The sequence below is a fragment of the Oreochromis aureus genome, linkage group 11, assembly GCF_013358895.1.
Source record: "Oreochromis aureus strain Israel breed Guangdong linkage group 11, ZZ_aureus, whole genome shotgun sequence".
Lineage (NCBI taxonomy): Eukaryota > Metazoa > Chordata > Actinopteri > Cichliformes > Cichlidae > Oreochromis > Oreochromis aureus.
In genome coordinates this window covers 9,942,611-9,956,962 of record NC_052952.1, presented here as the reverse complement: position 1 = coordinate 9,956,962, position 14,352 = coordinate 9,942,611, and the positions used below count along the sequence as shown (strand labels likewise).

Here is a 14,352-nt window from a genome sequence, read left to right as displayed (position 1 = left end):
TGAATTAAACAAAAAAAAAAAAGACAATAAGATCATGAACAACTTGACCAAAAGACATGAATCCATATCTAAACCTCACCAGCTGGGACAGCTGAGGGGATACTGAGTGATGGAATTTGGTCATGTGCAGTTTGTAGAGTGAAGCCTTATTCATGACCATCACACGCAGGGCTCGCAAAATCGCTAGCCCGACGTCCCGGGGGCTAGCGATTTTTCCAGTCGGGCTACCAAAATCTATCTCCGCCCTGCCCGTCGGGCTATCATAGGAAGGAAAAATATGTGTCAATGCTTTTGCATTTTCTTTCGCAAATGTAGCTGAGTAATATGTCATTGGCATCGATGAGCCTCTGTCAATATGTGACATATTGAAATCGCGTTTGAATTTGTGCTTGTTTTTTGCTTTCACTTTCACTTTGCGATCGCGCGAACTGTGTGTAGAGAGCGGCAGCACTGATTGGTGAGTGACGATTAATTGCGCACCAATTCCTCTGACATCGTCTTATCACTCATTAGCTTACTATTCAAAAGTGACAAGTGAAATCTCCCACAGCAAGCTTAAACATGTCAGAGGTTGATTGCGCAGAGAATCGCTGACCGTTATGTAAGTACATGTGTAAAAGCAGATGGATTTACGCCGGTATTTTAGTTCTGCTGAGCCAAATAAGACAGGTCAGGGTGAAGAAGGGACAGCCAAATAAAAGCCTACCACAAAACGGAAAAGTTATGACAAATCAGACTATGAGGCAAAAGAAAGCTCAGCTTTTTTGGTTTCATGGACAAAAGAATTTATGTGGCTGGAATATGACGAGATAAATAACATGATGTTCTGCCAGGTGTGTCATGAGTTTCCCTCGATATCTGAGTCGCCAAGCGCCTTTGTTACTGGGACCAGTAATTTTAAGAAAGACCCCATCAGAACCCATGAGAAATGCAAGAAATGCATTATTGCCCAGTCTGCAATATCTTTCCCAGAACAAACAGCAATTGCAAAAAAAAAAAAAACATACTAAAAATAAACCAAGCACAAGAAGAAGTCCTGAAAAATCTTTCAAAAGCGTACTATGTTGCAAAGAGTGAACTACCATTGTCAAAATTTAGCAGTCTTTGCAAACTTCAAAAAGCAAATGGCCTCAATCTTGGTTCCACTCATCCCTTACCCTTGACTTCAGTGGAAATTTCAGATTCAGGATCTGACACAGACTGATTCATGTTCTACACAGTTCTTACAAGTTCATAGAAATTTCTGTTCAATTAGAACCAAGTATTTGAGTTGATGATTGTAATTTTTATACAGTTGTTGTGATTTGTATTTTAACAATTTTCTGATTAATTTTTGTTTCCGTTACAATATTATACTTTAATGTATAATATTGTAAAGGAAACAAAACATTAAAAAATTAATTGCTCTCTTTTTTATTCGGGCTACTTAAATTTATTTTGGGCTACCAAAAACTGAAGAGTGCCTGCCCGAAGGGCTACCAGAGATTTTGAAATTTTGCGAGCCCTGCACCGGTTGGGCCAACTGTGATGTCACCAATGCAATCTTTTCCTGAATTAAGGGCATCACCATTCAGGAAAATCCCTGACATCAGCAATACCATAGGAGTAGAAGAGGTAAAAAACCAGGAAGCAGAAAGCACAGTGTCTCTGCGCTCTAATATTCCACATCTACAAGACTGATAATCACACACTTGTGACACTAAATCACAGTTCATATTAGTAGTTGTGACATCACTTGTTGTGCAAAGACCAGGTGTAAGACAAATCTGATTCCAAAGTCAGCCAAAGTTAAGCATTTTAAGAGAAATCATAAATTAATTTAACAATTTAGTTTACTTTAGCATCTTTGTTGGAGCCACAGAGGTCCATCCAGATGCTGCTCTATGTGCATTCACCTCAGTGGAATGATGCAACCATGCCACAACCAGTTACTGACTCAGTCTTTGATCAGGGAGGATAAAAGAAAATTTTTACCTTTTTCCCCCCAAAAAAGAATATCCCAAATAAAATATTTCCATTTACCTGATAATTGGGATGATGCAGGAAATAATCCGGACATCCGGCCACAGCCATGGCTTACGTTTCTCAGATTTTTTTTGCAATTGGTTTTGATATTAGGTGCTCAGAGCAAAACCTGTGGAGAAGGAACACAAATGGAGCTTAGTGGAAAAGTACAAAGGAAGCAGGGAAAAAGGTAAGAGCGTCCACGAGAGGACGGATGAAGGAAGGAGAGGAGGATGACACAAGGAAAGGAAGATGAAGTCTGAATTCTAAGAAGACAGATATAGCACAGAGTAGTACTTAACCCACATAGACTACACAACGTCAACAAGCAACACAGAAGATATAATGGTTGGTTTAGAGAGACATCAGCACTTGTTTCAGAATTCACTCATATACCAATGAATGTTGCTTGAAAGTGACTTTGAAGCTGGAAAATAAGGGTGAAGAAAAAAAAAAAAAGAAGCTACATTTAATACATTTTTGAACGGTGGGCAGTTAAAGGTCAGCTGTGTGTACAAATCAAAGTTTAAAAAAAATAAATAAATAAAAGAAAAATCCCCTCACACTACCAGGTTTTCATATTTAAAACCAGCTTAACCCTCTGTAGAGTTAAGCTGGTTTACAGGAGAACAAAGGCTTCTTGAAACTGTGGCGTTAGTTTACTCCACCATAAAAGTGTATTCAGTAAGCCAAGACAAACTGTTTTATTCGCATAACAGAGCCAAATGAACACCCCACTACCAAGTGCATTGCATCCCTGCAGCAACTTTAGCTTTACTGTAGATATTTTGCACCCTGAGCAGCCCATTACAAAACATGAAAATTCTACAATTCGCTTCCTGCACTTGCCTTTCTGCCTTCTAGATTTAGTTCACCAAGGTGGATCTGAAGCGACAGGCGCCCTCTCCATAACTCAGTTTTACACGAATAAAACCACTGAACAATCTGAGGTGTGGTCTTTGATAAAATAACTGAATTTACTGCAATAGATGCGGCACTTTATGGCACTAAAAATAAGTGCTTCTGTTTCAAGACCCTGCCTCCCGGCTATCCTTGGTCAAAATAACCAGAATTTCAACAACATGAACTCCAGTGTATTTGAACTTCTTAAAGTGGGTATCCTACTAACCTCTTGGCATTGCTGCTAGTGAACAAACGCCTGTAAACACTGACCCAAAAATACCCTACAGGCACATATCCAGGTCTGAAGTTATACCCTGGGGTATATTTGGAGCCGAGCAGCTCAGGCTCATAACTGTGATGGTCTTTTATGCAGTAGTTCGTGACCCCCAGTTCGCATTATAAAAATAGGACCTGGCATTTTATAGACGGCTAATATTATCTCATGCTTGCATTAGCGGTTGTGAGCCAGCTGCCCTTGCGGTGGAGCAGTGTTTGTATGTGTGCGTTTCTGCCAAACAGTGTTTGTTTCAGCATGTACACGTGCACACGACGGTATGTGTGGATGTTTGCGTCCAGTATACTGCAAATACTGGTGCGCAGGTGTGTACTTTTGAGAATCTAGTCATGTTTGGAAAGACCTCAAAAACTTCAGAGTGCCATCATATCTGATTTGTATACACCGATATGTCCTCTATCTCCTGCAGAGTTAACCGTTAAGCACACATATTGCTAAAGTGCAAAGCTTCCTGGAAAAGATGAATCAAGCAAGCAGCAGCAGCAAACCCATTGCACTTGTATGTTCTTCCTTTTGATGCAGATACATTACTTATCACTTTTAAGCAGATGTTATCCTGAAACTGTGCTCACTGAAAAGATAAAGTTGTCGATTTCCACGTTTTTATTTTTCCCCTTGAAGCCCTAAAATAAACCTCCAAAACTGGACTTGCAAATACCGACCAAACTATGAATGCAGTCTAAACAAAGAGTTTGGCACCATGTTCACTAGGACCACTGAAAGGGCTCGCTTTTAATGTGTGTGCGCTTGTGCGTGGTATCTGTGCGGGTGTGTGCGTTAACCCTTTAAATCCATGTGTGGGGCCTAGCTGGCTGGCCAACAAGCACAACTTTTCATTTACAGACACAGTTGACAACAAAAACAAAAACTAATTTACATCAGCCTAAACGCTTCAAGCCACCCCTCATTAAGCGCCACAAACTTACTATCTGTGGCCGAACTCTAGGCTGGGTTATTATTTTTTTCCTTCCTTCCTTCTTTCCAGAAATCAGGAGGTTATGCAAGAGAAACAAGTAAGCGTCAACTAACTGTGCTTCTGGATGCCAAACAATTGGTTGGGCATCACTGAAAATTTTGTCAGGGTTATATGCAAAACATTCAAAACCACAAAAATAAAAGATACACTCAGCCAATATTACAGGTGTGCGCTGGAAGGTTAGTTTCAACTGTGTGCATGATAAAACATGGGAAAAAGTCCAGGTGCTCGATTTGGCATTTAAAAAAAAAAAAGTTTCAGAGAGCTCATACATGCCACAGCTACTCTCAGTGACTGATCTATTGACCAAACATACATGTACCTATTCTTAATTGCTCCCTGACACAATCAAAGCCATTCCAGTGTAGGGATTAGACCCTTTCAGAGCCCTTTGATTCAATTCCTTCCACTTGAACAGTGTACTGAAACCTAACCATCTATGACCTTGACAGTACAATTATCGTCATAGCAGAATGGGGGGGCTTTGGGGTGCAGTGGCACTGAGATTACGGCATCTGGTTTAATTAAGGTGGTTTTGTTTAAACTTGCATGACAGTAGATTGTTCAATGATAGAGTTCAAAATGTAACAGCCTCACAATGCTAACCGTAAATCATAAATTTTTCCTTTGTGAGACCAGCAAAAAAAAAAAAACAATGGAAATGTTACACTGGGATGCTGCCCCCAAATCAGGAGTTTGTAATTTGTATCCTATATGATAGGATTATTAATTTTGATAATTAAAATTTTCATTTCTCTTTCTGATCACAATATAGTAGTCTGCAGTCTGACTACTATATTGTGATAACAGCTTGCACATGCTAAATGACCTGTTTGTTATTTGCAGCCTCAGCCTGTACTTTCTAAAGTTTTCTTAACATCCATCAGTGGGCCAGTGAAGTCATCCCCTGACTCGCCACCATATAATACAGGAGAACTCTTCAGGGAAATGTTCCTGCTGATTAAATGAGACTTCAATTAGCCAAGGTTTCTGACCTTACCTTTGGCATCACTGCAGGGCTTATCACCTCGGGATATTAAAGCTGGACCCTTGAGGTATAAGCACATATCAGCACATTAACCACTAGACTAATTAAGCATGCAGACCATCTATTTATTCAAGAATCTATTCACTTCACAACTTCCCAGAGTGTAACTGCACAGCTACGTGTAAACACTGTGCATCAAGCACTGTCTAAGTTGCTGTATAATATAAAAGGCCAGAGTGTGCTATTTAAACGACATCCTCATACAAATACATCAAATGAACTTTCGAGGGAAGTAAAGCCCTAACTGAATAATTGCCTTAGCCCTAACTGAATAATGGCTTATTGGTCCAGTGCAATGTTGTGTAATACTGTGCCCCAGCTCATTAAGAGAAAAATCACACCACATTGGTGCTGAGTGTTTTCTAAATATAGGGTTTTGTTAGATTTTCTGTGATTTTTACGTAGTAGAAGCCAACTAGAAAATGCCCAGCCCACCACAGCAAACAGGAAGTTCCAGTTTTGTATTGTGTATATCACCATAACACAAAACTACACACTCACTGCATGGTTTTATTATTTATTGTTACTGAAGTTTTAAAAATGTTATAGGAAAGCAAACAATGCATTTATAGTGTACTGATTTGATCTGATCCCACTGTAACATTTCCATCATGCAGGACTTTTCCAAGATAGCATTTCCCCCAAACAAGTTGCAAATTACACAAATAGTGCTTGGTGACAAAACCTTTTCAAAAAAATAAGTCTCATGTCAGACCGCTATTCTTACACTTTGTTTACTACAGTTTCTCTCCTTTTTCCTTGTGCTTAGGTGTTAAACTGCTTTGGTTGCCTATTCTTTAAGGAAATCATGGATGCTGTGTTCTCTATACTAAAGAGAGAGACTATCCGGCTTGTTACCAGCACTCAGGTCAAAAGTAAACATGGCAAAAGTTTGCAGAGTAGTTTCAAATGACTTGAAAATCATTGCATTCTCTTTCTAATTTACATCTTACATAATACCACAACCTTTCTTGGAAACAAAATTCTGAGTAGTTACTTTAAAAATAAAAATTAAACTTCATGCCCTTTGCTCTAGTTTTTCTGTATTAACTGCCAACCTGTCTTCAGTTTGTATTTCCTACTTTGTGTTGGCTTTGTGTCGGCTTTGTGTCAGCATGTTAGTTACTGATTAGTTTACCAATCCAGTTGCAGCATAGCTTCCTGCTAAGATCTGTGACACACTAAATACTTTACCATAGTATACCACTTTATACCTCTTCGTTATTGGGGAAAGAAAAACAATAAACTAAAGCCACACAGAGCTCAATGGCAGATCCGTATAACTCAGCTGTGTCAACTACTCTTGTTGTGTATATAATTGTAAAATATGTTCACCGCAGTCAGCCTAATTCCAGCTGATTAGACTGGACACAGCTTAACAGGTGGCTGTTCAACTCAACTCAGTCATCTCTGGAACGCAGAGAGCATTCTTTCCACACACTGTTGACAGAGGAGTTACAGGCAATACAGTCCTCTGCAATATGATTTAATATCAATGTGCATCTAGTGTGCAATCATTTACAATACACACTTACACAGCTTTTAAACTTCCTAGTTAGGTATCATAGAGTCAAAAGGTGACTTTTTTAGCCCCTAAAGGGGTCTGCTTGTGCTAGGGAACAGACTTTTTTAAAAACAGACCAATGCCCTGGAGTCAACATCTGCACAGGACTCCTTTTCCTAGCTCACCTGTTACACCTTCTCCTGCAGGGATTCTGAACACTCATTGATCACCTTTGGATCTCTCCCTCTCTCGCTCACTCTCTCTCATCCCACTGGGAAAAATATGGGAAAGATGTTCAAGTGCTTAATAAGTCAGTATTTAAAGATTATGGGGGGGAAAAAGGTTTAGTTTAAGACCATGCACACAACAGGAACAGATTTCTGAATAAAATTCATGTCTTGCTAATATATTTTATATATTAACACACTTCATATAATGCTAGTCAAACCAGGTAAGATTAAAATGAAGCACCCTTTTATATTCTTCGACATTCAATCCTGTGATTATGATGCAGATGACATGAGATCATGTCCTTGATTTCCATGTCCATGAGACACTCAGCTCTTGTTTTAGGATGTATGCAAGTCCTGTCACCGCCCTGGGCTATCACTGCAACAGAAAGTGCAGCTGGAACAAGGTCGACATCACTTATCTTCAAATGGAAGTGTCAAGAGCCTGACGAAAGAGTCCGCTTCTAACCCGAGGGGTAGAGAAAAGTAACTTGTTACACCGCCATTATATTTTGAGTCTACTAGTATGCAGTGGTCAGATTCAGTTCCTTTTACTACTGCAAACACTACGTAAGAGAATCGACACAGAATAAACTGTTTTACTGGATGGTAACTGATGACTTCAGGAGTAGCAATAATTGAAAAAAAAGAACGCAGTTTAGGTAAATTTTTCTCATTTGAGCAGATGGCAAATTAACTAGCAGTTGGTGCTTAAGGGGGAAAGGCAACTTATAAATTACAACATTTTTTGTCACATTTTTGTCAAATGAGAATACCGAAAACACCGCACTGAAAGCACTCTATAATGTATCTTCACATCCACCCAGTCGATTCCAATACATATGCTTTTCTTCACACACAGTCTTTGGAGAAGAGCATCCTGGAATTAAATCATGAACATCCAGTTATTGCCAGCCCCTGCCGCTTCCTTAGACGCAGCTGTAATAACTGCTGCTTGGTTACATGCACGCCTGCATTGCCCATCTTTGTCCTACTGAGTACTTGGGTGGGGCTTATGTGTCGGTCTTGAGGTGTGTAGTTAAAGTGAAGTCATAGCTCAAATATGGGTGTTGAAAGAATTCACTGCAGTGACTAATGACTGATGTAATGTTTATAAGATAGTCACAAGAGAGACCTTTGTCTGATTGTGATTGTCCAGACCAAGTTTTAAAATCATTTATTTTGCAAAAAAAAATTCACTTTTGCTGGAACAAAAAAAAAAAAAAAAAAAAATTTTAGCGGCAGAAAATAGATGGATTGTTTTAGGTCTCTAACTGCCAAACAAATAATTACCAAGGAAGAAAAAAAAAAAAAAAAAAAAAAAAATCCATCCATCCATGTCCAAAGACTGGTTGGCACCCCAATAACAATCACCTCTTACATATTTTTCCTTTTCCCCAACAGGTTGTTGCCATTCGCTATGTGAAATTGTTCTTAAAGAAGTTGCAGCACCAAAAACCTCCTGGTGATAGCGCTGGTCACTAGCAGTTTGCAATCTTTGCCTGTAGCTGACTTGTCTATCAACACTAACCTACCAGCTAAGCAGTTGTTTGCTGTAACTTGTCCCTGACTGCTGCAGCCAACATGTTTCAAAAGCACAACTTTTACTTTGAAAGCACCTCTCCATTTCTGGTTTGTGTCCATCTTTCACAGTTTTTGAACACTTAGAGACTAGCTGGTGAGTGTTTGCAGACAAGTCAGTGTCCATGCAAACCATGGCAATCTGTTAGCAACCACTCGCTAACCAGTTGAGAAACACATTTTTCCCCTTTATGACTGGCATTTGCCACATGGTTGCCAACTGATCTGTTAGCAGATGTGATTATGACACTTTCATATTTTCAGCTCGTTTCTACGGCTCCCAAGTGTCCAAAAAATATCAGGTAATGTGCTTTTAAGAATTCTTATAATGCCACTTCTTGACATGGAATACATTACGAAGCCCAAAGTTGGTGTTTGACATACAACTTTCTAAATCTGAACAGATCAGACTCTGGTCACACCTGTCCCTCAAGTAAAATACCTATGGCATGCTTACCCAGCCTCAGATTCTCACCGTTAACCAATGCTGCAGTGTAAGAGAGCAGCTACCACCCCTTCCTCGAAACCCTCTTTCAGTCTCAGCCCCTCCTCTCATCCTGCTGTGCTTCAGTCCAGACCATAAACCGTGTCTTAATTCAAGAACTGGAACAGCTCCAACTCATGTCTAGGGACTTGTGGAGAACCCACTGAAGTGAATGGGGTGTCCGTAACCCAACCCTGAGGGAGGGAAGGTCACTCGTTTTTCTGTATGTCTAAGAAGCCAGACACCTTAAGTTATAATATTCAGGTTTTAAAGCTGCATGTTGTCAAACCTTCCTATGACAGGGCAACCTACAGAAATGTAGGTGAGTGGTAAGGGTGGAGCGCTTCGACACATACTCTATTTACATTATGGTGCTGTCAGCTGGAGATTTACTCTCCGATACCTCCATAGGTTAATATTTAAATCTGTGTAATTTCTGTATATCTTGAAAATTATTAAACAAATATAATTCACTGCATGTATTGCAGGATATTAAACCCACAAATAACGACTGACACTTGCCAATACCTGAAATTATCAATGTTTAAGCCTTTCTAGTAAGGTTGCCAGAGCTGGCGGGTTTTACAGCAATGCAACGTTGAAAGACGGAAAGAAAAAGTTGAACAGAGGATCTCTGTCTTCTGTTTTAATCAGCAGATCAGATGGTAGTCACTCCTCACTGGATGTGCTTGTTGCACATGTTGATTAGTCATTAATTGGCAGCTTTCATTATTTGTGAGCAGCAGCGTAAAGTGGGGCTATAAGAGAGGGCCTGATGTCATGCCGGGGTAGGCTGAATAGCACCAGTCTAGGGGAGAAAAGCCTTTTGGAAATGTGGACAGTGCCTAATTGGATGAGGATTTCACTTGGCTGCTTTGGAGAACTGGTCTTATGCAATGGCACAGATGAATGGACCAGTCTTGGGAGCAACGATGCTTGTACTCAACTTGGTTGCAGTGGTGGCGCCAAGGGGTTACATTAGATGCATTTGCCTTCTCATGACACCATCTTTACAACAAGTTACGTGGTGGGAGCACCCAACACCGTTAACTGTACAGCGCTGTAACATACAAAGAAATGCCACACCATAAAGCTGATAAAAACCAAAACTGAGTCACACGGTTTCATCCTCCATACAAAAACAAAACATCAAACCCAAATAAAACTGTCCTTGTAATGAAAACTCAAATCAGAAAGGCTCTTGAGTTCTACGTGACCACTTGAGGGGAAAGGGGAATAGGACTTATTTTACTTACTTAGTCTTAGGAATGCTAACAAACTTGGCTGTCTGAAAAACAATTACCTTAACAAGGACTTAACATAAGTCCTATTCATAAGTACCAAAGTACACCACATTAAGTCTTAATCCCTTTTAAGACTGGGAAATAATACTGGAAATCCAAGGGGCAGAAAATCTCGTAATGTACAGAAAAATAAACGTGTTCATGGTCAATGGTGTGGCATTCAGATCACAAGAGAGACTAAGACACTGGTTTAGTCCAGAACAGATATAGCTAACACCACAAATATTGTTAAGAGTTCTTGCTGGGGATAGTTTCTAGGGGAAAAAGAAAAACAAATTTAATCACGCAGTTATTGAAGACAGCTAATTTTGCTTTGCAGAGTCCATCTCACATAGTAAGACTGATAAAGATGGTAAGTAAAAGTAGGAGCACCTAGACGAAGACAACGGGCTACACTGTGAGAACAAAAATTAAATATTGTAACTATGTATAAGAGAGCTCATTTCATCATCACCGTGCAACCACAGCACATTACCTGCACCCAAGCCACCACAGACTCAGGTAGGTGTTTCGTTACCTGCAGAATAAAGGAAACATTCTTGCCACTCACACAGGCTTTCAGCTACATTTGGGCCAACACCAGACAGTGAGAAACTCTATCCACTGTACTTAGACAAGCAAGCACTGCATCTCCTCAGGTCTCAAGTGGAAAGTGGTGAGAATCAGGTTTATACAGGTCCATATTTACAGTATGGAGGTGGGGGGGGGGAAGAATAACACCACAAAGTTTTTCCTCTGGCAAGAGTTTAGGTTCTTAGAAATTACTTTTCACAAAGCAAAACACGATTACTCAGCAGTTATAGTTGAGATACCAAGGCATTCATTATTCTGTAAGCAGTTGGGGACACTCAATCCAATGTATACAATTTTAACAGTACACACAAAGTCCAAAAAAAGAAATAAATTATACATGTTTATGCAACTGGGTCTAAATTTAACCTTTGTCCAGAAACTCAAAAAGCTGTCCCTAACATCACAAGATAATTTTTAATCACTGACAGCTCAGCTGAACATTTTGGCACAAAGGGTAAAGTTGCTCTGCTTTTAGATCCGGAGTCAGTGGAATAACATGAACTACGCTGTGGTCCCTGAGCAGGCCTGGGTTAATGGTGTCATGGCATCAGGGAGGGGGGGTATTAACAGTGTATAAGCCCAGACCAACCAGTTCTGAATGACTGTTAGCTGACGCAAGACCTGATGGAATGCTGCTTAGAGCACGACCACAAGCTCTTACACCACCAATACCAGTTAACAGGATATCTCTGCTAATTTTCCCCTTGGACAGCAAGTGAAACTATGCATTTATAAAATCAGCAGTAACAGAGATACCCATTGCATACATATACGTACCTACCGTATGTCACATTGCCTCGAGTTTAAAACGAGACTCAAGTCTTGGCTTTGAAATAAATTTCTGGATTTATTACTGCAAAGCAGACGATATTACAAAGAAAAAAAAAAAAAAAAAAGTATGTGGAACAGAACCAAACTCATTGTAGATTCTTATGAAATACACAAACCTGAATCCTTGTGGGATTGAAGTATAACTTATTGTATAATTCTTTGGAATACGTGCAGTCAGCAGCGTTTTGGCAGCCTGTAGCCGTACAGAGTTCATGCCCCATCATGCCTGTGCTTACTTAGCATGGACTTGAAATAGCAGGACTGGTGCTGGAGGGGGTGAAAGAAACCGCAGCTCTGGCAGTTGCCATGTGCGCAGTGATTTGACCACAAAATAATCAAACTAGAAGGGCATTTAGAGAGAGCATTCCCAACGAGGTCAATGCCCTTTATTCCATTGTTTTCAAAAAGTGACCGAAGTCTGCACCAAACTGTAATGGGTCCTTTTGCTCATGCGCTACCTCTCTGACAAGGTTCGTGAAATCTGACAGGTTTTTTTTGTGCTTAACCTTGTTGACCGACACCATGATCACAAACCTTTACCTCTGCGATCATGGAAACGATATGTAGCGGCAGCCACGTGATACGGCCACTTCAAAGTTGTGTGAGAACCAAGTCTCACCACTTGGCAGCGATTTCATCAAGACCAAGATCCCATCTAAATTGGGAAAGAGCAATAACTTTCAGTGGTCACGGGGACATAAAATAGCTTGTGCTGAAACACCGCTTAAATCGGTCATGTTTTACTGCATGCTAAATACTTTGCATCATTAACAGCTCAGCCCAGAGTGGCAAATTGATCAACTTCTCAAGCTCACCTCACCAAATATCATGCCAACTCACATTAACGACACAGTAAACCAAGAAAAAACAACTTTATCACCTACAGTTCTGTGTAAATCTCTTTAGCTACCCCTGATGTTGTTACAATTTGCTTCCAAGGAGCCCTGACCTTCATGTAATTTTTTTTGGTTTTGAGTAATAGCTCTAAGCTTTCTAAAGAGATCAAGGTTCAAGGTTTTTATTTGGGCATTAGCTGCTTTGTCACTCATTTTCATTCCAGCCCTTGGGCTTAACCATTTACATTTTCCTCCTCTCACCCCCAAGCGGTCATAGCAGATGGCTGCCCCTCCCTAAGCCTGCTACGGAAGTTTCCTCCTATTATAAGGGAGTTTTTCCTTCCCACTGCCACCAAAGTGCCTACTCATTTGGGTGGGTGGGGGGTGTCGGGGGCATCTCTGTATTGCCTGTATTATTGTAGGGTGTTACAACGAAAGGGTTTTAAGCCAACTGTTGTTATACAGTGATTTGGCTCTATATAGATCAAACTGAGCTGGACTGAATTTATAAAATTTGAGGAAACTGGAGATAGAGGACAGAAGTGGCAAGCCTTAAGAGGGGGAAGAAAAAAAAGAAGAAGACAAGCAACACTATCTACAGCAGATAAGCACCATCTGAATATCATGTCTTTAAGAAATAGGAAAGAGAACCAGCAAAGACCTGAAACAGAACCTAAGAGATGCATCTGACCCTTCAGTTGATACATCAGCTACTCACTAAAGCCTCATTAGAAATGGTTTCAGTAGACGGGTTGCTGTCAAAAAGCCATTCTTACGGAATGGAAATGGGGAGAAAAGGCTAAGATTTAAAAGCATAGCAAGACAGAGGAAAAAGAAAAAGAAATCCCCACATAGCAGCACCACCAGTCATGGATTGGCCTCATTCAAGCTGTAATGATGATGAATACAGGTTGCCAAACATCGACTTTCAAGCTCATGAGAATTGTCTTAACTGTTTTTGCCTTATATAATGCATTTCTATGTATATTTGCACGTTTCAATTAATCATCCATTTCCCTACCAAATATAAATGAGGGCTGGCTCAGGGCTTTTGCACGGTACAGTACAGCTTGACTACAATGAGTAGACATACCATCATAATGCAGTTGTGAACATCATAACCTGGAATGTGGCTTGTGTTTTTGTTTGGTCCTGCTGTTGATTGGCTCTCTGGAACGAGGATCCTTTAAGTTGCAAGATTTTGTAATAATGATTCCGTTTAAGAAGCACTTCCAATTTCATGTGCACCAACTGGCAACTCAAGTAAGATATCAGGAGTTGGCAGCACTGCCCTCTGCCCATATTTGTTCTGAAATGGTATATTAACTTTAATTTGAAGACATGCTACCAAATTTAAATGCTGTGGATTTGAAATCTTTTTTTTAATGTCAGAACCAGGGTTTAAAAAAAAAAATCGGACAAGTTCATTGGTTATTGATCGTCGGTTGTTTTATTTTTAATTTCGTGTTGTTTTTATGTGCATCTTTTCCTCGTTTCGATTAACAGTCCACTTCCTTGAGAATCAACTTTGCTAATCAACTTAGCAAATAACTAAATGCAATTAGGAAGTCTTCCTTTTCTGAGTTAATGAGCTATCCCAGAGCTCATTCTAGGGAAGCTAGCCTCAAATTGCTGGTTTTTCCCCACCAGCAACAACACACCTGACAGGTTCTGCTCCATATGTTATCACCACCTGTTTGTAAATGGAATGGCTGCAAAAGTGTCCCTCATCTGATTGCCTCATTTAGGTCAATCAGTCTGTGAAGCACAAACACCTTGGTGA

General features: G+C 40.1%; 1 protein-coding gene across 6 annotated transcripts in view; it reads right to left on the bottom strand.

The window, feature by feature from the left end:
- grb10b (growth factor receptor-bound protein 10b) overlaps positions 1–14,352 on the bottom strand; it is a 61,700-nt gene that overhangs the window by 45,498 nt on the left and 1,850 nt on the right. For 4 of the 6 annotated variants that reach the window (XM_031742721.2, XM_031742724.2, XM_031742723.2 and 1 more), the window contains exon 2: positions 2,023–2,134. The exons of the other annotated variants lie outside the window; for them this stretch is intronic. In XM_031742721.2, coding sequence (XP_031598581.1) covers positions 2,023–2,073 — 51 coding nt within the window. In that variant the 5' untranslated portion in view covers positions 2,074–2,134. The remainder of the gene's footprint in view (positions 1–2,022; positions 2,135–14,352) is intronic. 6 annotated transcript variants of the gene reach the window in all.